The 22500-nt window shown below is 47.0% G+C and overlaps 1 protein-coding gene across 2 annotated transcripts in view; it reads right to left on the bottom strand.

Moving 5' to 3' along the window:
- Positions 1-22500, bottom strand: part of mfsd2ab (major facilitator superfamily domain containing 2ab) — a 51635-nt gene that overhangs the window by 17976 nt on the left and 11159 nt on the right. For both annotated transcript variants that reach the window (XM_036953604.1, XM_036953603.1), the window contains 4 exons: positions 12650-12773; positions 11947-12025; positions 9679-9866; positions 3629-3719 (listed from right to left, as the gene is read on the bottom strand). In XM_036953604.1, the coding sequence (XP_036809499.1) occupies positions 3629-3719; positions 9679-9866; positions 11947-12025; positions 12650-12773 (482 nt within the window). The remainder of the gene's footprint in view (positions 1-3628; positions 3720-9678; positions 9867-11946; positions 12026-12649; positions 12774-22500) is intronic.

Genomic DNA, 22500 nt, shown 5'->3' with positions numbered 1-22500 from the left:
ATCAAGCCACCGTGGTCACAGCCCATCTGTTAGAGCATCAAGCCACCGTGGTCACAGCCCATCTGTTAGAGCATCAAGCCACCGTGGTCACAGCCCATCTGTTAGAGCATCAAGCCACCGTGGTCACAGCCCATCTGTTAGAGCATCAAGCCACCGTGGTCACAGCCCATCTGTTAGAGCATCAAGCCACCGTGGTCACAGCCCATCTGTTAGAGCATCAAGCCACCGTGGTCACAGCTCATCTGTTAGAGCATCAAGCCACCGTGGTCACAGCTCATCTGTTAGAGCATCAAGCCACCCTGGTCACAGCTCATCTGTTAGAGCATCAAGCCACCGTGGTCACAGCTCATCTGTTAGAGCATCAAGCCACCGTGGTCACAGCTCATCTGTTAGAGAGTCAAGCCACCGTGGTCACAGCTCTTCTGTTAGAGCATCAAGCCACCGTGGTCACAGCCCATCTGTTAGAGCATCAAGCCACCGTGGTCACAGCCCATCTGTTAGAGCATCAAGCCACCGTGGTCACAGCTCTTCTGTTAGAGCATCAAGCCACCGTGGTCACAGCCCATCTGTTACAGCATCAAGCCACCCTGGTCACAGCCCATCTGTTAGAGCATCAAGCCACCGTGGTCACAGCCCATCTGTTAGAGCATCAAGCCACCGTGGTCACAGCTCATCTGTTAGAGAGTCAAGCCACCGTGGTCACAGCTCTTCTGTTAGAGAGTCAAGCCACCGTGGTCACAGCCCATCTGTTAGAGCATCAAGCCACCGTGGTCACAGCCCATCTGTTAGAGCATCAAGCCACCGTGGTCACAGCTCTTCTGTTAGAGCATCAAGCCACCGTGGTCACAGCCCATCTGTTACAGCATCAAGCCACCCTGGTCACAGCCCATCTGTTAGAGCATCAAGCCACCGTGGTCACAGCTCTTCTGTTAGAGCATCAAGCCACCCTGGTCACAGCTCATCTGTTAGAGCATCAAGCCACCGTGGTCACAGCTCTTCTGTTAGAGCATCAAGCCACTGTGGTCACAGCTCTTCTGTTAGAGCATCAAGCCACCGTGGTCACAGCTCATCTGTTAGAGCATCAAGCCACCGTGGTCACAGCTCTTCTGTTAGAGCATCAAGCCACCGTGGTCACAGCCCATCTGTTAGAGCATCAAGCCACCCTGGTCACAGCTCATCTGTTAGAGCATCAAGCCACCCTGGTCACAGCCCATCTGTTAGAGCATCAAGCCACCGTGGTCACAGCTCTTCTGTTAGAGCATCAAGCCACCGTGGTCACAGCTCATCTGTTAGAGCATCAAGCCACCGTGGTCACAGCTCTTCTGTTAGAGCATCAAGCCACCCTGGTCACAGCTCATCTGTTAGAGAGTCAAGCCACCCTGGTCACAGCTCATCTGTTAGAGCATCAAGCCACCGTGGTCACAGCTCATCTGTTAGAGCATCAAGCCACCGTGGTCACAGCTCATCTATAAGAGCATCAAGCCACCGTGGTCACAGCTCATCTGTTAGAGCATCAAGCCACCGTGGTCACAGCTCATCTATTACAGCATCAAGCCACCGTGGTCACAGCTCATCTGTTAGAGAGTCAAGCCACCGTGGTCACAGCTCATCTGTTAGAGAGTCAAGCCACCGTGGTCACAGCTCATCTGTTAGAGAGTCAAGCCACCGTGGTCACAGCCCATCTGTTAGAGCATCAAGCCACCGTGGCCACAGCCCATCTGTTAGAGCATCAAGCCACTGTGGTCACAGCCCATCTGTTAGAGCATCAAGCCACCGTGGTCACAGCCCATCTGTTAGAGAGTCAAGCCACCTGGGTCACAGCTCATCTGTTAGAGCATCAAGCCACCGTGGTCACAGCTCATCTGTTAGAGCATCAAGCCACCGTGGTCACAGCTCATCTGTTAGAGCATCAAGCCACCGTGGTCACAGCTCATCTGTTAGAGCATCAAGCCACCGTGGTCACAGCCCATCTGTTAGAGCATCAAGCCACCGTGGTCACAGCTCATCTGTTAGAGCATCAAGCCACCGTGGTCACAGCTCATCTGTTAGAGCATCAAGCCACCGTGGTCACAGCCCATCTGTTAGAGCATCAAGCCACCGTGGTCACAGCTCATCTGTTAGAGAGTCAAGCCACCGTGGTCACAGCTCATCTGTTAGAGCATCAAGCCACCGTGGTCACAGCCCATCTGTTAGAGCATCAAGCCACCGTGGTCACAGCTCATCTGTTAGAGAGTCAAGCCACCGTGGTCACAGCTCATCTGTTAGAGCATCAAGCCACCGTGGTCACAGCCCATCTGTTAGAGCATCAAGCCACCGTGGTCACAGCTCATCTGTTAGAGCATCAAGCCACCCTGGTCACAGCTCATCTGTTAGAGCATCAAGCCACCGTGGTCACAGCTCATCTGTTAGAGCATCAAGCCACCGTGGTCACAGCTCATCTGTTAGAGCATCAAGCCACCGAGGTCACAGCTCTTCTGTTAGAGCATCAAGCCACCCTGGTCACAGCCCATCTGTTAGAGCATCAAGCCACCGTGGTCACAGCTCATCTGTTAGAGCATCAAGCCACCGTGGTCACAGCCCATCTGTTAGAGCATCAAGCCACCCTGGTCACAGCTCATCTGTTAGAGCATCAAGCCACCGTGGTCACAGCTCATCTGTTAGAGCATCAAGCCACCGTGGTCACAGCCCATCTGTTAGAGCATCAAGCCACCGTGGTCACAGCTCATCTGTTAGAGCATCAAGCCACCGTGGTCACAGCTCATCTGTTAGAGCATCAAGCCACCGTGGTCACAGCCCATCTGTTAGAGCATCAAGCCACCGTGGTCACAGCTCATCTGTTAGAGAGTCAAGCCACCGTGGTCACAGCTCATCTGTTAGAGCATCAAGCCACCGTGGTCACAGCCCATCTGTTAGAGCATCAAGCCACCGTGGTCACAGCTCATCTGTTAGAGAGTCAAGCCACCGTGGTCACAGCTCATCTGTTAGAGCATCAAGCCACCGTGGTCACAGCTCATCTGTTAGAGCATCAAGCCACTGTGGTCACAGCCCATCTGTTAGAGCATCAAGCCACCGTGGTCACAGCTCATCTGTTAGAGCATCAAGCCACCGTGGTCACAGCCCATCTGTTAGAGCATCAAGCCACCCTGGTCACAGCTCATCTGTTAGAGCATCAAGCCACCGTGGTCACAGCTCATCTGTTAGAGCATCAAGCCACCGTGGTCACAGCCCATCTGTTAGAGCATCAAGCCACCGTGGTCACAGCTCATCTGTTAGAGCATCAAGCCACCGTGGTCACAGCTCATCTGTTAGAGCATCAAGCCACCGTGGTCACAGCCCATCTGTTAGAGCATCAAGCCACCGTGGTCACAGCCCATCGGGCCATAGTCACATGAGACATATAAACTGTGTACCGCGTCATCACACCACACTGTCGATCTCAATAACATCTACATAAGGGAGTGGGGCTTGTTTAGAAGAATGTCAGGCCATTGGGGAATTCCCACCAGCTCATCATTATATAATAGGAACATGGAACGTTAACGACCCAAAGTTAACACATTCAATATATTTTTTTTAAAAGGGGGGTTTGTTGATTTGAGGTCTGGATAAAATGGTCACCCTGCGTTACCTTTCTTCTCCTTGACTCCGAAGAACAGCACCACGGCACAGAGCACGTAGATGGAACAGATGACACCGGAGGCTATATTGTAGGCCGTTTTCTGTGACAGTAGAGAGGGACGGCAGCTTAGAGGACTGTAGTAACCGTAGTAGTAAAAACACAAACAACATGCAAAACACTAGCGTTGTCACAAACATTTCCTGGAGTAGAGAGACAGCAGGTTAGTAGACTACAGCACAGTAAACAGAGAGAACAGCCAATAGGAGGGAGAGACAGCAGGTTAGTAGACTACAGCACAGTAAACAGAGAGAACAGCCAATAGGAGGGAGAGACAGCAGGTTAGTAGACTACAGCACAGTAAACAGAGAGAACAGCCAATAGGAGTAGAGAGACAGCAGGTTAGTAGACTACAGCACAGTAAACAGAGAGAACAGCCAATAGGAGGGAGAGACAGCAGGTTAGTAGACTACAGCACAGTAAACAGAGAGAACAGCCAATAGGAGGGAGAGACAGCAGGTTAGTAGACTACAGCACAGTAAACAGAGAGAACAGCCAATAGGAGGGAGAGACAGCAGGTTAGTAGACTACAGCACAGTAAACAGAGAGAACAGCCAATAGGAGGGAGAGACAGCAGGTTAGTAGACTACAGCACAGTAAACAGAGAGAACAGCCAATAGGAGTAGAGAGACAGCAGGTTAGTAGACTACAGCACAGTAAACAGAGAGAACAGCCAATAGGAGGGAGAGACAGCAGGTTAGTAGACTACAGCACAGTAAACAGAGAGAACAGCCAATAGGAGGGAGAGACAGCAGGTTAGTAGACTACAGCACAGTAAACAGAGAGAACAGCCAATAGGAGGGAGAGACAGCAGGTTAGTAGACTACAGCACAGTAAACAGAGAGAACAGCCAATAGGAGGGAGAGACAGCAGGTTAGTAGACTACAGCACAGTAAACAGAGAGAACAGCCAATAGGAGTAGAGAGACAGCAGGTTAGTAGACTACAGCACAGTAAACAGAGAGAACAGCCAATAGGAGGGAGAGACAGCAGGTTAGTAGACTACAGCACAGTAAACAGAGAGAACAGCCAATAGGAGTAGAGAGACAGCAGGTTAGTAGACTACAGCACAGTAAACAGAGAGAACAGCCAATAGGAGGGAGAGACAGCAGGTTAGTAGACTACAGCACAGTAAACAGAGAGAACAGCCAATAGGAAGGAGAGACAGCAGGTTAGTAGACTACAGCACAGTAAACAGAGAGAACAGCCAATAGGAGGTCAGTAGACTATAGGACAGTAAACAGAGAGAACAGCCAATAGGAGGGAGAGACAGCAGGTTAGTAGACTACAGCACAGTAAACAGAGAGAACAGCCAATAGGAGGGAGACACAGCAGGTTAGTAGACTACAGCACAGTAAACAGAGAGAACAGCCAATAGGAGGGAGAGACAGCAGGTTAGTAGACTACAGCACAGTAAACAGAGAGAACAGCCAATAGGAGTAGAGAGACAGCAGGTTAGTAGACTACAGCACAGTAAACAGAGAGAACAGCCAATAGGAGGGAGAGACAGCAGGTTAGTAGACTACAGCACAGTAAACAGAGAGAACAGCCAATAGGAGTAGAGAGACAGCAGGTTAGTAGACTACAGCACAGTAAACAGAGAGAACAGCCAATAGGAGGGAGAGACAGCAGGTTAGTAGACTACAGCACAGTAAACAGAGAGAACAGCCAATAGGAGGGAGAGACAGCAGGTTAGTAGACTACAGCACAGTAAACAGAGAGAACAGCCAATAGGAGGGAGAGACAGCAGGTTAGTAGACTACAGCACAGTAAACAGAGAGAACAGCCAATAGGAGGGAGAGACAGCAGGTTAGTAGACTATAGCACAGTAAACAGAGAGAACAGCCAATAGGAGGGAGAGACAGCAGGTTAGTAGACTATAGCACAGTAAACAGAGAGAACAGCCAATAGGAGGGAGAGACAGCAGGTTAGTAGACTACAGCACAGTAAACAGAGAGAACAGCCAATAGGAGGGAGAGACAGCAGGTTAGTAGACTACAGCACAGTAAACAGAGAGAACAGCCAATAGGAGGGAGAGACAGCAGGTTAGTAGACTACAGCACAGTAAACAGAGAGAACAGCCAATAGGAGGGAGAGACAGCAGGTTAGTAGACTACAGCACAGTAAACAGAGAGAACAGCCAATAGGAGTAGAGAGACAGCAGGTTAGTAGACTATAGCACAGTAAACAGAGAGAACAGCCAATAGGAGGGAGAGACAGCAGGTTAGTAGACTACAGCACAGTAAACAGAGAGAACAGCCAATAGGAGGGAGAGACAGCAGGTTAGTAGACTACAGCACAGTAAACAGAGAGAACAGCCAATAGGAGGGAGAGACAGCAGGTTAGTAGACTACAGCACAGTAAACAGAGAGAACAGCCAATAGGAGGGAGAGACAGCAGGTTAGTAGACTACAGCACAGTAAACAGAGAGAACAGCCAATAGGAGGGAGAGACAGCAGGTTAGTAGACTACAGCACAGTAAACAGAGAGAACAGCCAATAGGAGGGAGAGACAGCAGGTTAGTAGACTACAGCACAGTAAACAGAGAGAACAGCCAATAGGAGTAGAGAGACAGCAGGTTAGTAGACTACAGCACAGTAAACAGAGAGAACAGCCAATAGGAGTAGAGAGACAGCAGGTTAGTAGACTACAGCACAGTAAACAGAGAGAACAGCCAATAGGAGGGAGAGACAGCAGGTTAGTAGACTACAGCACAGTAAACAGAGAGAACAGCCAATAGGAGGGAGAGACAGCAGGTTAGTAGACTACAGCACAGTAAACAGAGAGAACAGCCAATAGGAGGGAGAGACAGCAGGTTAGTAGACTACAGCACAGTAAACAGAGAGAACAGCCAATAGGAGTAGAGACAGCAGGTTAGTAGACTACAGCACAGTAAACAGAGAGAACAGCCAATAGGAGTAGAGAGACAGCAGGTTAGTAGACTACAGCACAGTAAACAGAGAGAACAGCCAATAGGAGTAGAGAGACAGCAGGTTAGTAGACTACAGCACAGTAAACAGAGAGAACAGCCAATAGGAGGGAGAGACAGCAGGTTAGTAGACTACAGCACAGTAAACAGAGAGAACAGCCAATAGGAGGGAGAGACAGCAGGTTAGTAGACTACAGCACAGTAAACAGAGAGAACAGCCAATAGGAGGGAGAGACAGCAGGTTAGTAGACTACAGCACAGTAAACAGAGAGAACAGCCAATAGGAGGGAGAGACAGCAGGTTAGTAGACTACAGCACAGTAAACAGAGAGAACAGCCAATAGGAGGGAGAGACAGCAGGTTAGTAGACTACAGCACAGTAAACAGAGAGAACAGCCAATAGGAGGGAGAGACAGCAGGTTAGTAGACTACAGCACAGTAAACAGAGAGAACAGCCAATAGGAGGGAGAGACAGCAGGTTAGTAGACTATAGCACAGTAAACAGAGAGAACAGCCAATAGGAGGGAGAGACAGCAGGTTAGTAGACTACAGCACAGTAAACAGAGAGAACAGCCAATAGGAGTAGAGAGACAGCAGGTTAGTAGACTACAGCACAGTAAACAGAGAGAACAGCCAATAGGAGGGAGGGACAGCAGGTTAGTAGACTACAGCACAGTAAACAGAGAGAACAGCCAATAGGAGTAGAGAGACAGCAGGTTAGTAGACTACAGCACAGTAAACAGAGAGAACAGCCAATAGGAGGGAGAGACAGCAGGTTAGTAGACTACAGCACAGTAAACAGAGAGAACAGCCAATAGGAGTAGAGAGACAGCAGGTTAGTAGACTACAGCACAGTAAACAGAGAGAACAGCCAATAGGAGGGAGAGACAGCAGGTTAGTAGACTACAGCACAGTAAACAGAGAGAACAGCCAATAGGAGGGAGGGACAGCAGGTTAGTAGACTACAGCACAGTAAACAGAGAGAACAGCCAATAGGAGGGAGAGACAGCAGGTTAGTAGACTACAGCACAGTAAACAGAGAGAACAGCCAATAGGAGGGAGAGACAGCAGGTTAGTAGACTACAGCACAGTAAACAGAGAGAACAGCCAATAGGAGGGAGAGACAGCAGGTTAGTAGACTACAGCACAGTAAACAGAGAGAACAGCCAATAGGAGGGAGAGACAGCAGGTTAGTAGACTACAGCACAGTAAACAGAGAGAACAGCCAATAGGAGGGAGAGACAGCAGGTTAGTAGACTACAGCACAGTAAACAGAGAGAACAGCCAATAGGAGGGAGAGACAGCAGGTTAGTAGACTACAGCACAGTAAACAGAGAGAACAGCCAATAGGAGTAGAGAGACAGCAGGTTAGTAGACTACAGCACAGTAAACAGAGAGAACAGCCAATAGGAGTAGAGAGAAAGCAGGTTAGTAGACTACAGCACAGTAAACAGAGAGAACAGCCAATAGGAGGGAGAGACAGCAGGTTAGTAGACTACAGCACAGTAAACAGAGAGAACAGCCAATAGGAGGGAGAGACAGCAGGTTAGTAGACTACAGCACAGTAAACAGAGAGAACAGCCAATAGGAGTAGAGAGACAGCAGGTTAGTAGACTACAGCACAGTAAACAGAGAGAACAGCCAATAGGAGGGAGAGACAGCAGGTTAGTAGACTACAGCACAGTAAACAGAGAGAACAGCCAATAGGAGGGAGAGACAGCAGGTTAGTAGACTACAGCACAGTAAACAGAGAGAACAGCCAATAGGAGGGAGAGACAGCAGGTTAGTAGACTACAGCACAGTAAACAGAGAGAACAGCCAATAGGAGTAGAGAGACAGCAGGTTAATAGACTACAGCACAGTAAACAGAGAGAACAGCCAATAGGAGTAGAGAGACAGCAGGTTAGTAGACTACAGCACAGTAAACAGAGAGAACAGCCAATAGGAGTAGAGAGACAGCAGGTTAGTAGACTACAGCACAGTAAACAGAGAGAACAGCCAATAGGAGGGAGGGACAGCAGGTTAGTAGACTACAGCACAGTAAACAGAGATAACAGCCAATAGGAGGTCAGTAGACAATAAGACAGTAAACAGAGAGAACAGCCAATTGGAGGTCTGTAGACTATAGGACAGTAAACAGAGAGAACAGCCAATTGGAGGTCTGTAGACTATAGGACAGTAAACAGAGAGAACAGCCAATAGGAGAACAGTAGACTATAGGACAGTAAACAGAGAGAACAGCCAATAGGAGGTCAGTAGACTATATGACAGTAAACAGAGAGAACAGCCAATAGGAGGGAGGGACAGCAGGTCTTATATTACAAGCAGGCTTGACTACTGTGATGCTCTTCTGTCTGGTCTACCCAAGAAAGACATTGGTCAACTACAAAACATACAGAATGCTGCAGGGTACTGACCAAGACCTGACAGAGAACACGTTACACCAGTTTTAAGGTCTCTGTACTGTAATACATACAGAATACTGCAGGGTATTGACCAAGACCAGACAGAGAACACACATCACACCAGTTTTAAGGTCTCTGTACCGGCTGCCTGTTAGTTTTAGATTAATTTAAACTAAGCCTAGGGACCAAGAGGCCTGGAGAGACAGCCTTTAGTTACTATGTCCCCAGCCTCTGGAATAGCCTACCAGAGAACCTGAGGGGACCAAGAGGCCTGGAGAGACAGCCTTTAGTTACTATGCCCCCAGCCTCTGGAATAGCCTACCAGAGAACCTGAGGGGACCAAGAGGCCTGGAGAGACAGCCTTTAGTTACTATGTCCCCAGCCTCTGGAATAGCCTACCAGAGAACCTGAGGGGACCAAGAGGCCTGGAGAGACAGCCTTTAGTTACTATGCCCCCAGCCTCTGGAATAGCCTACCAGAGAACCTGAGGGGGGCTGAAACTGTGGACATATTTAAATGTTTGTTGAGTAGTGAATTTTTAATCTTATTTTCATTGCATTTCATTCGTTTTTTTCCCCCTGTAAAGCACATTGTGTTGTATTCCATGTCTTAAAATGTGCTGTATAAATAAAGTTAGATTTGATAGGATACGGTGTGTGTGTGTGTGTACCGTTTGGTCCAGGGTGATGACAGTGGTGATCGTGGCGTTGACTTCCTGTTCCAGCAGCAGGGAGGAGTTTAACCCGTCGGCCGTGACATTATCACCGGGCGTCGGGATACAAGGGGCGTTGGCCATGCCCACGATCTGACCCTGGATGGCTGTGCCAATCACAGTACCCAGAACCTCTACCGTCATTCCTGATTGGACGAGAGAAGCATACAGATGAGACAAACCAACCAATGATCCTCTTGTTGGTCCTCTGTAGCTCAGTTGATAGAGCACGGTGTTTCTAACCCCAGGATAGTGGGTTCGAATCCCGGTACCACCCATAAGTAAAACATACCCACGCATGACTAATTAGCTTTGGATAAAACCGTCTGCTAAAATGGCTTATATTAATGATTATTATGTATTTATATATTATTGATTGAGGTGACTGTGGCTGCATCACATCTGACTGTGATTGGGTGGCACACATTTGGCCCAGCGTCGTCCGGCTTTGGCCGGGGGAGGCCGTCATTGTAAATCATAATTTGTAACGCCTAGTTCAATAAAAGGTTAAATAAAAAAAGTCTCCATTGTGTCCTAATATCTAAACTACTATTAGTAGTAGGCACCATTATCAATAACTTAATGTGAAATCGATATTGTTGAAAATTGATAGGAGTAAGACATATCGGTTTATCCTCGAGGGTAACCTACACTATACACTCAGCGGCCGGTTTATTAGGTACACCCATCTAGAACTTGGTCAGACCCCCCCCCCCAACCCAACCCAACCCTTTGCCTCCAGAACAGCCTGAATTCTTCAGGGCATGGGTTGTACAAGGTGTGGCGTTCAAACGTTGCTCAATTGGTATCACGGGACCTAACGTGTGCCAGGAAAACATTCTCCACACCATTACACCACCAGCCAGTACCGTTGACACCAGGTAGGATGGGGCCATGGACTCCTGCTGCTTACTCCAAACCCTGACTCTGCCATCAGCATGAACAGGAACCGGGATTCGTCTGACCAGGCAATGTTTTTCCACTCCTTAATTGTCCAGTGTTGGTGATGGCGTGCCCACTAGAGTAGCGTACCGCGTAACCCCCGGTGTGGTCGTCTGCTGCAAACAGCCCCTCCATGACGAGGATCGACGGGTTTGTGAGTTCCGAGATGCCGTCCTGCACCGTTATTTGTCTGTTTGCGGTCCTTCTGTTAGCTTGTACGACTCTTGCCATTGACCTCTGTAATCAACGCCCACAGGGCTGCCTGCCGCTGACTGGATGTTTGTCGCACCATTCTCGGTAAACCCTAGACACTGTCGTCCGTGAAAAAAACCCAGGAGGCTGGCCGGTTCTAAGATACTGGCGCGCCCGACACCGACGATCACGCCACACTCAGTCTCTGAGGTCACTCGTTTCCCCCTCATTCTAGTAGTAGTGTAGGGTAGTGCAGGGTAGTGCAGGGTAGTTCAGGGTAGTGTAGGCTAGTGTAGGGTAGTGTAGGGTAGTGCAGGGTAGTGTAGGGTAGTGCAGGGTGATGCAGGGTAGTGTAGGGTGGTGTAGGGTAGTGCAGGGTGGTGCAGGGTGGTGTAGGGTAGTGCAGGGTAGTGCAGGGTAGTGCAGGGAAGTGCAGGGTAGTGTAGGGTGGTGTAGGGTGGTGTAGGGTAGTGCAGGGTAGTGCAGGGTAGTGTAGGGTAGTGTAGGGTAGTGCAGGGTAGTGTAGAGTAGTGTAGGGTAGTGCAGGGTAGTGTAGGGTAGTGCAGGGTAGTGTAGGGTAGTGTAGGGTAGTGTAGGGTAGTGTAGGGTAGTGCAGGGTAGTGTAGGGTAGTGCAGGGTGGTGCAGGGTAGTGTAGGGTGGTGTAGGGTAGTGCAGGGTGGTGCAGGGTGGTGTAGGGTAGTGCAGGGTAGTGCAGGGTAGTGCAGGGAAGTGCAGGGTAGTGTAGGGTGGTGTAGGGTGGTGTAGGGTAGTGCAGGGTAGTGCAGGGTAGTGTAGGGTAGTGTAGGGTAGTGCAGGGTAGTGTAGAGTAGTGTAGGGTAGTGCAGGGTAGTGTAGGGTAGTGCAGGGTAGTGTAGGGTAGTGTAGGGTGGTGTAGTGTAGGGTAGTGTAGGGTAGGGTAGTGTAGGGTAGTGTAGGGTAGGGTAGTGCAGGGTAGTGTAGGGTAGTGTAGGGTAGTGTAGGGTAGGGTAGTGTAGGGTAGTGTAGGGTGGTGTAGGGTAGTGTAGGGTGGTGTAGGGTAGTGTAGGGTAGTGTAGGGTAGTGTAGGGTAGTGTAGGGTAGTGTAGACTTACTGTAAGCAGTGGCAGAGTCCCTCTCCTTCTGATCTTCACTGATGAACATGGTCAGAGCCGAGTAGGGCACATGGAAACACTGGAGAGAGAGAGAGACAGAGAGAGAGAGAGAGAGAGAGACAGAGACAGAGACAGAGACAGAGACAGAGACAGAGACAGAGACAGAGACAGAGACAGAGACAGAGACAGAGACAGAGACAGAGACAGAGAGACAGAGACAGAGACAGAGACAGAGACAGAGACAGAGACAGAGACAGAGACAGAGACAGAGACAGAGACAGACAGAGAGAGAGAGAGAGAGAGACAGAGACAGAGACAGAGACAGAGACAGAGACAGAGACAGAGAGAGAGAGACAGAGGCAGAGACAGAGACAGAGACAGAGACAGAGACAGAGACAGACAGAGACAGAGACAGAGACAGAGACAGAGACAGAGACAGAGAGACAGAGAGAGAGAGAGACAGAGACAGAGAGAGAGAGAGACAGAGACAGAGACAGAGAGAGAGACAGAGACAGAGACAGAGACAGAGACAGAGAGAGAGAGACAGAGAGAGAGAGAGAGACAGAGACAGAGACAGAGACAGAGAGAGAGAGAGACAGAGACAGAGAGAGAGAGAGACAGAGAGAGAGAGATTGAAATGATTGGATTGTACCAGGTTCGTGTTTCTTTATACATGTGGACGTGTAGGATTCCTTTAACTCACCGTCTGAAGGGTCTGGAAGAGGCAGTAGAAGACCAGGTACCAGATGACCCTCCCATCCTCAAACACAGGAACATACCAGATGAGGAAGTAACTGACCACGGCTAGAGGAGTAGAGAACAGGATCCTAAACCGAGAGACAGAGAGACAGAGAGAGAGAGAGAGAGAGAGAGAGAGAGAGAGAGAGAGACAGAGAGAGGGAGAGAGAGAGACAGACAGCGAGACAGAGAGAGAGCGAGACAGAGAGAAAGAGAGACAGAGACACAGAGAGAGGGAGAGGGTAGAGAGAAAGAGAGAGAGCGAGAGAGAGACAGAGAGAGAGAGAGAGAGAGAGAGATAGAGAGAGATAGAGAGAGCGAGAGAGAGACAGAGACAGAGAGAGAGAGAGAGAGAGAGAAACAACAGTAAATCAAGCATCCTACATTGTCACGTAATGACTGTGTCCTCTTCACAGACACTGTGGTTATCTCATGAAGTAGCTGTCAAACGACTAAGTGAACAGCATTCAGCCTCTTATTAACTAAACAGCTACTTCCACTGCATGACATTTCACTTGGGAGTCTGTAATAACAGGCTAAGGCCAAGTGATGACTGGAGAGTCAAAAGGCCCAAGTAGTCAAGAGAACACTAATATCTTTCTGTAGTAAAAAAAAATCAATAAAATAAAATAAAAAAAATCAGCCTTGATAGCCTATTGATTCAAAAAATAAACTATTTTATTTCTTCTCCCTGAAAGTAAAGATAGCCTTGGTGAGATTGGCCTTGTCTAAAAAGAAGCGTGCTCATCTCCTCTCCTTCATTATCACATGATCTGATAAAAGGATTAAAAAGGACAGGAAGCCATGTCAGACTACTGAGCTGTCACTCAAAGGCAGTTCTACGGGTGCTTAGCAACAATAAGATGTCACTCAACTCTGTCTGTTGTATATGGCCACTCCCTGTCCCAGTTACGGACTTCCTGTGGCCTGATTGGCTCCAACAGAAGAGAGGGGCGTGGACACGCATCAAGGAGAAAAGGAGTCAGGTTTCCTCTGCAGGAAGTGGCCACATCACATCCGGTCATTGATTGGCTAAGGAGGATATGGTGCAAGCCAGCCACATCATCATCATCATCAGGTGAGCCACTAGATTATCGCACAAGGACAGGAAATGTCATATCGGACCACAAGACGCCATCATGTGCAAACCTGATCTCCCCAGTGTTTATGACAACAGTCATGAGTTTGTCAAGGTGGAGTAGAACACTCCAGAATAAAACATGACATTCCTTCAGAACTTGATTATTTGGTTAGCTACTTCAGGATCAGCCTGTTGGTGGAGATGCCCTAAAAGGGGTTTATCAAAGGTGCAAAAACATTTCCTTGTTTCCTTGTCTCCTTTGTTTCATCAGCACTAATAAAACACAAATGAAACCTATTTTGGGCCCTAATTCCACATCGAAGAGTAGCTTTGTCTCCTTTGTTGGAGCTACTTTTCACCTATCAGTTCTCAGATCAGTGTTGACCTGGGAATGGAAGAAATACCCAAGAGAGGATGTCACTTTGGACAATTGAGATGCAGCCAACCCATAATGGGTACAGTACAGGACTGAGGAGAGAGTGGGAGGAGAGAGAGAGAGAGAGAGAGAGAGAGAGAGAGAGAGGGAGTGGGAGAAAGAGAGAGACAGAGAGAGAGAGTGGGAGAGAGAGAGAGAGAGAGAGAGGGAGAGAGCCAGAGAAGAGAGAGAGAGTGGGAGAAAGAGAGAGAGAGGGAGAGAGAGAGAGAGAGAGAGAGAGTGGGGGAGAGAGAGAGAGAGAAGAGAGAGAGAGTGGGAGAAAGAGAGAGAGCGGGAGAAAGAGAGAGAGAGTAAACACAAACACACCCTACAGAGCCCCAGGACAGCAGCACAATTAGACCCAACCAAATCATGAGAAAACAAAAAGATAATTACTTGACACATTGGAAAGAATTAACAAAAAAACAGAGCAAACTAGAATGCTATTTGGCCCTAAACAGAGAGTACACAGCAGCAGAATACCTGACCACTGTGACTGACCCAAAATTAAGGAAAGCTTTGACTATGTACAGACTCAGTGAGCATAGCCTTGCTATTGAGAAAGGCCGCCGTAGGCAGACATGGCTCTCAAGAGAAGACAGGCTATGTGCTCACTGCCCACAAAATGAGGTGGAAACTGAGCTGCACTTCCTAACCTCCTGCCCAATGTATGACCATATTAGAGAGACATATTTCCCTCAGATTACACAGATCCACAAAGAATTCGAAAACAAATCCAATTTTGAAAAACTCCCATATCTACTGGGTGAAATACCACAGTGTGACATCACAGCAGCAAGATTTGTGACCTGTTGCCACGAGAAAAGGGCAACCAGTGAAGAACAAACACCATTGTAAATACAACCCATATTTATGCTTATTTATTTTATCTTGTGTCCTTTAACCATTTGTACATTGTTAAAACACCGTATATATATATAATATGACATTTGTAATGTCTTTATTGTTTTGAAACTTCTGTATGTGTAATGTTTACTGTTAATTTCTATTGTTTATTTCACTTTATATATTCACTTTATATATTATCTACCTCACTTGCTTTGGCAATGTTAACACATGTTTCCCATGCCAATAAAGCCCTTGAATTGAATTGAGTGGGAGAGAGAGAGAGAGAGAGAGAGAGAGAGAGAGGGAGATTGAGAGACAGAGAGAGAGACAGAGAGAGAGAGAGACAGAGAGAGACAGACAGAGAGAGCCCTTGAATTGAATTGAATTGAGAGACAGTGGGGAGAGAGACACAAAGAGAGAGTGGGAGAGAGAGAGAGAGAGAGTACACCCCCCCCCCCCTCGATACGTGAGATGGAGGGTGTGTGTCAGGGGTGGTGTGATCTCAGAGAACTCACAGTCTCAGAGCAGTCTCAGAGCAGAGAGCAAATGTTACATTTAGGGAGAGGTGTGACCGACCCATCAGGAATGTTACATAATGTTGGGAGCATTTCGTTCAACGTCAAAGATCACTTGGCTCTGCCACGTCCCAAAACGAAGGACCTGAACTGTCTGGGTGTCAGTCCAATGTTCATTGTAGCAAAGGTCCTGTTTAATATCTGCCTGTGTGTGTTTATTGTAGTTTATTGACTAAATGCTGTATATTTATCATCCAAATGACCTGAATGATTTATTAAATACAATTATAAAAACATACGTATGTACTTTCACACAAGATGTCAACAAAATGGGTCAGTTGGGCTGTTCTGAACTGCTGTTAATAACAGACTTCACTTTTAAAAAAATGTTTTCAAATAACTGCTCTTTTATCCAAATGTGTCTGCGATCTCTTGTCGGTTTACGACATGAAATGAATTTTAAAGCAGCTCAACAACAAAAAAATGTGGGAGTGCCTGGCCGAACCGAACATCTCCCAGATGGAGTGACACCCATCTGATGTGGACATTTTAAAGTCTGGTTGCTGTGCCAACTACCAAAGCCTGACTACAATAGTCTAGTATGCGTGTGGTGAGTCTTTGCCCCCACCCCACAGTATAGCCCTGGTCTGCCCAACCTTTTAGCCTGCGAGCTACCGTCTTGTAGGGTTTTTTTTTCCTCCAACCCTAAAATACCCGATTCTAACAAAATGACCTGGTTGATAAGCTGAATCAGTTACAACTGGGTGTTGGGAGTTAAAACTCTACAGATACAGGAAAAATAGTTGAGGCCTTTGGGCATAACCAGAAGCAGAGGACAGGCACCTACCTAGGGAGTCATTACTTCCTCCCTCCGCTAAAATAGCAGACTGAGGGGAGGGTTAGAGTGAAGTTTATTTAAAAGTCAAATAGCTATTAGGTGTTGCCTTAGCAAACACTTGCAGCGACATGCACATCTTAATAAAAGGGAAGGTTTTTTTAGCTTGTTTTGATAGAAGCAGAGAGAGGGGTAGAGAGAGAGAAGGGTAGAGAGAGAGAGGGGTAGAGAGAGAGAGGTAGAGAGAGAGAGGTGGAGAGAGAGGTAGAGAGAGAGAGAGAGAGAGGTGGAGAGAGAGAGGGAGAGAGGGGGTAGAGAGAGAGAGGGGGAGAGAGAGAGGGGGAGAGAGAGAGGGGAGAGAGAGAGAGGGGTAGAGAGAGAGAGGGGTAGAGAGAGAGGTGGAGAGAGAGAGGTGGAGAGAGAGAGAGGGGTAGAGAGAGATGGTAGAGAGAGAGAGAGGGAGAGAGGGGTAGAGAGAGAGAGAGAGAGAGAGAGAGAGAGAGAGAGAGAGAGAGAGAGAGAGAGAGAGAGAGAGAGAGAGAGAGAGAGGTAGAGAGAGAGGGGTAGAGAGAGAGAGAGAGAGAGAGGGGTAGAGAGAGAGAGGTAGAGAGGGGTAGAGAGAGTGAGGTAGAGAGAGAGAGAGAGAGAGGGGGGGTTAGAGAGAGAGAGAGAGAGGGGTAGAGAGAGAGAGAGAGAGGGGTAGAGAGAGAGGGGGGTAGAGAGAGAGGGGTAGAGAGAGAGAGGGGGGTTAGAGAGAGAGAGAGGGGGGTAGAGAGAGAGAGAGAGGGGTAGAGAGAGAGAGGGGTAGAGAGAGATGGGTAGAGAGAGAGAGGGGTAGAGAGAGAGAGGGGTAGAGAGAGAGGGGGGGTTAGAGAGAGAGAGAGAGGGGTAGAGAGAGAGAGAGAGGGGTAGAGAGAGAGAGAGAGGTGGAGAGAGAGAGAGGGAGAGAGAGAGAGGGAGAGAGAGGTAGAGAGAGGGGTAGAGAGAGAGGGGTAGAGAGAGAGGGGTAGAGAGAGAGAGAGAGGGGTAGAGAGAGAGGGGTAGAGAGAGAGAGAGAGGGGTAGAGAGAGAGGGGTAGAGAGAGAGTGAGAAGTTCTACATTTATGACCTCCGGTAATTATGATAACAGAGCAGTATAACGTGTCATGTGGGTGACGACTTGTATCAAACACAGTAGTAGGAAAATCCAACGTGGTTTTCAAGTAATTCTTCCTGCCTATTCAGTGACTATCACATTATGGCATTATATACAGTTATTGGATTAGTTAAAATTACAAACTGACATTTTTTTTAATTAAATAAAAATTAAAAAAATCATAGCTGGCACGAGAAGTGGAAACATGGGAGTGTCTTAAAAAGTGCAGTTGGCGGTCAAGATGTTGAAGTGACCAACTTGACGCTAAAACGGTGAAACACTAATACTTTTTTAAATAGATAAGAGCACGCAATTTATGTTTTTTTTTTATTTTATAAACTAGGACTTCTAGTAAATTAATTTTACACAGCAGTGTAAGGTCTAGTTATGAAAAGCTATTAGGTGTTAGGAAACATCAGAACTGAACGTGTATAATCCTGCGGGTTACTCCGATTGGGAAAGCTAAAGTAAAATCCAAGATGTGGAGCCCTCTGGGAAGAGTCGCTCGGTCCCGTAGTCGCAGTTACACTGGAAGTCTTTGACACAGTGCTCATGCCTTCAACTCTCCATTTCCTCTCTCGCTTCTCCACATCTGTTGAACTGCAATAACCCCTTCAGATTCCTCAGCTACCTTTTAAAACATTCTATACAGACCTCTCTTATTGGTCCAGCCCACAACACACCACCAGTTTCAGCCAATCAGAGCTCTCCTACCATCCCAAACACTATGAAGAGACTGGAGTGCACCCCCCTTCTCTTCCTCCCTCCCTCTCGGTCGCTCTTCCTCCCAGCCCCTAGGCACCAATTAAGCATGTCACCTCAAGATTCATGCTTGTTCTGAACCAAAGACTCGTTTGACTACAGTAGTCACTCCTCTACCCTTAAACCTATCCTTTTTCTCCTCTCAGTCAAAGTATAAGGGGACAGATTCTCTCAACACCTCTTGACTGGCTGAACGAGAAGCTTAATCCTCGATTCTTCCTCTCACTCCTCTCAGAATACTTTAGGAAGTAAGAAACAGATTACCAAGCTGCAGCCTGCTAAATTCCATTGCATCGTTTGACATTTGGACACACCTACTCAATCAAGGGCTTTTATTTTGACTATTTTCTACATTGTAGAATAATAGTGAAGACATCGAAACTATGAAAAATAGCTGTGAGACAGAGTTGGTTGAATGTTTCACAAAGCAGCAAACAAGTGCTCAGCATCTCGTGGTATCTCCTTCGAGACGGTTGGAAAAGCATTCCAGGTGAAGCTGGTTGAGAGAATGCAAAGAGTGTGCAACGCTGTCACCAAGGCAGCAAATGGGTAGTTATTTAAAGAGTTTGAAATATATTTTGATTTGTTTAACACTTTTTTTTTTTTCGGCTACTACATCATTCTCCATGTGTGTTATTTCATTATGTCACTATTCTACAATGTAGAAAATAGTAAAAAATAAAGAAACCCTGGAATGAGGAGGTGTCAAACGATTGACAGGTCAGTCTGGCTTCTTGAACCCCTTTTTTCACACGTTGGTTTTGTGTGTTTGACTCAATCTTATCTCAGTCTGACATTTCCGCTTCTGATTTGTTGACAGAAAAAAATCACTTCTTCGTTTTGACAATTATTTTAGGCGAGATACAGGTCAGATAGTCTACGTCAATAGACTAGTACTATAGCCAATTGATAACCACTATAGACATGACCAACGCACGTCACCATTACAGACCTCGCTACCTCTGACAATGACTGGAAAGGAAACCACGGACGTCGGTTAAAAACCATTTTCATGAACTACTTCGCTATGACAAATGGAAGAAAAGTTGACATTTGTAGGCGGACGGGGAAATCAATACTATTCAGGGACGCCCCCCCCCCTCCCCCCAATCCCCCGGCCCCCGCCCCCCCAGGGGCCAGGGAAAACGAGCACAGGAACTCATATCTTTACCAGCTGGGACCTCGTCAGGTGGTGTCACTTCTCACCCTTCCCCCATAGTTGAGTTATTATTATCTGATCTGTTGCACCCTCTAAAACTACTGGTTCCTCTCTAGAATGAGAACTGGCCACCCCACATAGCCTGGTTCCTCTCTAGAATGAGGACTGGCCACCCCACTTTGGGTGATTATTATTATTAGACCATGCTGGTCATTTATGAACATTTGAACATCTTGGCCATGTTCTGTTATAATCTCCACCCGGCACAGCCAGAAGAGGACTGGCCACCCCACATAGCCTGGTTCCTCTCTAGGTTTCTTCCTAGGTTCCTACCTTTCTAGTGAGTTTTTCCTAGCCAACGTGCTTCTACACCTGCATTGCTTTGCTGTTTGGGGGTTTTAGGCTGAGTTTCTGTACAGCACTTTGAGACATCAGCTGATGTAAAGATATATATATATAATGTTATTGAGACAAACACGGGGAGACATTCCTACAGTGTACCATGAGGACATTACCAGACTGACACACCTTTAACCACACAGGGTTAAATATAAAGTTGACAAACAAATGAAGTACTCCTGCCCTCTCGGTGTGTTTATGAGGGGGACTCGGATACTAAAAAGGTGGGACGCCACAGTGCCAGGTAGGATGGGCTGATTAAGGACTAAGGACACCCGGTCGGAGAGGGGGGGTGAATCATATGATATGGCGCGGCGTCCCGCCTGTTAGTATCCGAGTCCCCCTCATAAACACACATATACAGGTGAATTGATTTGTATGTACAGAAATATATACAGGTCTATAAGCCTACCAGCCTACATATGAATGAAATCATTAATGATAGATGGCCAAGGTATCAACTAACATGAGTAAGTTGATACTAACATATATATTTTTTTGTTTTTAACTGAAGGTAAATTCCAAAAGAAGGAATGCTAATAAAACATTTAAAAAAAACATTTTTAACTTGCTGGCGAGACATTTATGATGACTGTAAAGTAGGTGACCTAGGAGTTCTAGGTAACCTAGCAACAAGGAGTCCGATTCACCAAGTCAGGGACCCTCTCTGGAGAACTGCAAGTCAAGCAGGAAACCTCTATTCTCTTTATTAACAAGCTAAGACTCAAAAGAAAATGCCTGATTGTTTTCATATATTATTTATTTTTTGGGGGCCCTGCAGGTCATTCGTGGCTTATGTTTTAGAGAATGTTTGATTGAAGAAATCTTTACGACTTATTACGGAGAGCAGCAATAAAATCTTCAGTGGGGGGGAGTGGTGTGAGGGTGAGTGATGAGCGGAATAGAACTGCATCAGCAGGAACCACAGTAACCCTTTCAGAGACAGATAACATCTGAATGACAACGTATGAAGTCGCACCGCGAGGACGCTGCCCCACTTCTGATCAGTCTAATGGGGTAACAGTGGGTCAACTGGTCTAGGAACCGTGGGTTAACTGGTCTAGGAACAGTGGGTTAACTGGTCTAGGAACAGTGGGTTAACTGGTCTAGGAACAGTGGGTTAACTGGTCTAGGAACAGTGGGTTAACTGGCCTAGGAACAGTGGGTTAACTGGTCTAGGTACAGTGGGTTAACTGGTCTAGGAACAGTGGGTTAACTGGTCTAGGAACAGCGGGTTAACTGGTCTAGGAACAGCGGGTCAACTGGTCTAGGAACAGCGGGTCAACTGGTCTAGGAACAGCGGGTTAACTGGTCTAGGAACAGTGGGTTAACTAGTCTAGGAACAGTGGGTTAACTGGTCTAGGAACAGTGGGTTAACTGGTCTAGGAACAGTGGGTTAACTGGTCTAGGAACAGTGGGTTAACTGGTCTAGGAACAGTGGGTTAACTGGTCTAGGAACAGTGGGTTAACTGGTCTAGGAACAGTGGGTTAACTGGTCTAGGAACAGTGGGTTAACTGGTCTAGGAACAGTGGGTTAACTGGTTTAGAAACAGTGGTTAACTGCCTTGTTCAGGGGCAGAACGACAGATTTTTACCTTGTCAGCTCGGGGATTCAACCTTTCGGTTACTGGACCAATGCTCAAACCACTCGGCTTCCTGCCATCCCACTAACCCATGGGGTTGTACTGAGATATATGGAATTGTTTTAAGGTCATACCAAGGATCGTTTTGCTGTTTGATTTTGAAAAACCTTTGAAGTATAACAATTAAATATAGAAACATTATTTTGGGCCTTACTGCTATTAGCCCATACAAACACATTGATTAACAGATTAACTAAATGATAGCCCCCCCCCCCCCCCAAAAAAAAATAATAAAATAAATAAATAAAATAAAAAATAATTCTAAAGTCAGTTTGTCCTATATCTAAGAGATAAAAAAAATCAGGAAACTGTTTTTTTGTGGGTTTTTTTTCATGCATTTAACCTCTTATTTTTGGCACTTAACAGTCTCCATATTCAGTACATTCGGAAAGTACTCAGAACCCTTGACTTTATCCACATTGTTACGTTACAGCCTTACTCTAAAATGTATTAAATTGTTAGGTTATTTCCCGCCTCAATCTTCACACAATACCCCATAATGACAAAGCAAAAAAAAGTTTTTTTTAAGACATTTTGGGAAATGTAAACTGAAATGTCACATTTATATAAGTATTCAGACCCTTTACTCAGTACTTTGTTGAAGCACCTTCGACAGCGATTACAGCCTCGGGTCTTCTTGGGTATGACGCTACAAGCTTGGTACAACCTGTATTTGGGGAGTTTTTCCCCATTCTTCTCTGCAGATGCTCTCAAGCTCTGTCAGGTTGGATGGGGAGCTTCGCTGCACAGCTATCTCACAGAGATGTTCGATCGGGTTCAAGTCTGGGCTCTGGCTGGGCCACTCAATGACATTCAGAGAGTTGTCCCGAAGCCAAGACAACGCAGGAGTGGCTATGTGCTTAGGGTCATTGTCCTGTTGGAAGGTGAACCTTCGCCCCAGTCTGAGGTCCTGAGCAGGTTTTCATCAAGGATCTCTGTACTTTTCTCCAATCTTCTTTGCCTCGATCCTGACTAGTCTCCCAGTCCCTTTACAGAGGAACTCTGTCAGAGTGACCATCGGGT

This window comes from Oncorhynchus mykiss, chromosome 18 (genome assembly GCF_013265735.2).
Source record: "Oncorhynchus mykiss isolate Arlee chromosome 18, USDA_OmykA_1.1, whole genome shotgun sequence".
Taxonomy (NCBI): Eukaryota; Metazoa; Chordata; class Actinopteri; order Salmoniformes; family Salmonidae; genus Oncorhynchus; species Oncorhynchus mykiss.
Note: the sequence above shows the minus strand (reverse complement) of the source record. Positions and strands in the feature narration are given on the sequence as shown.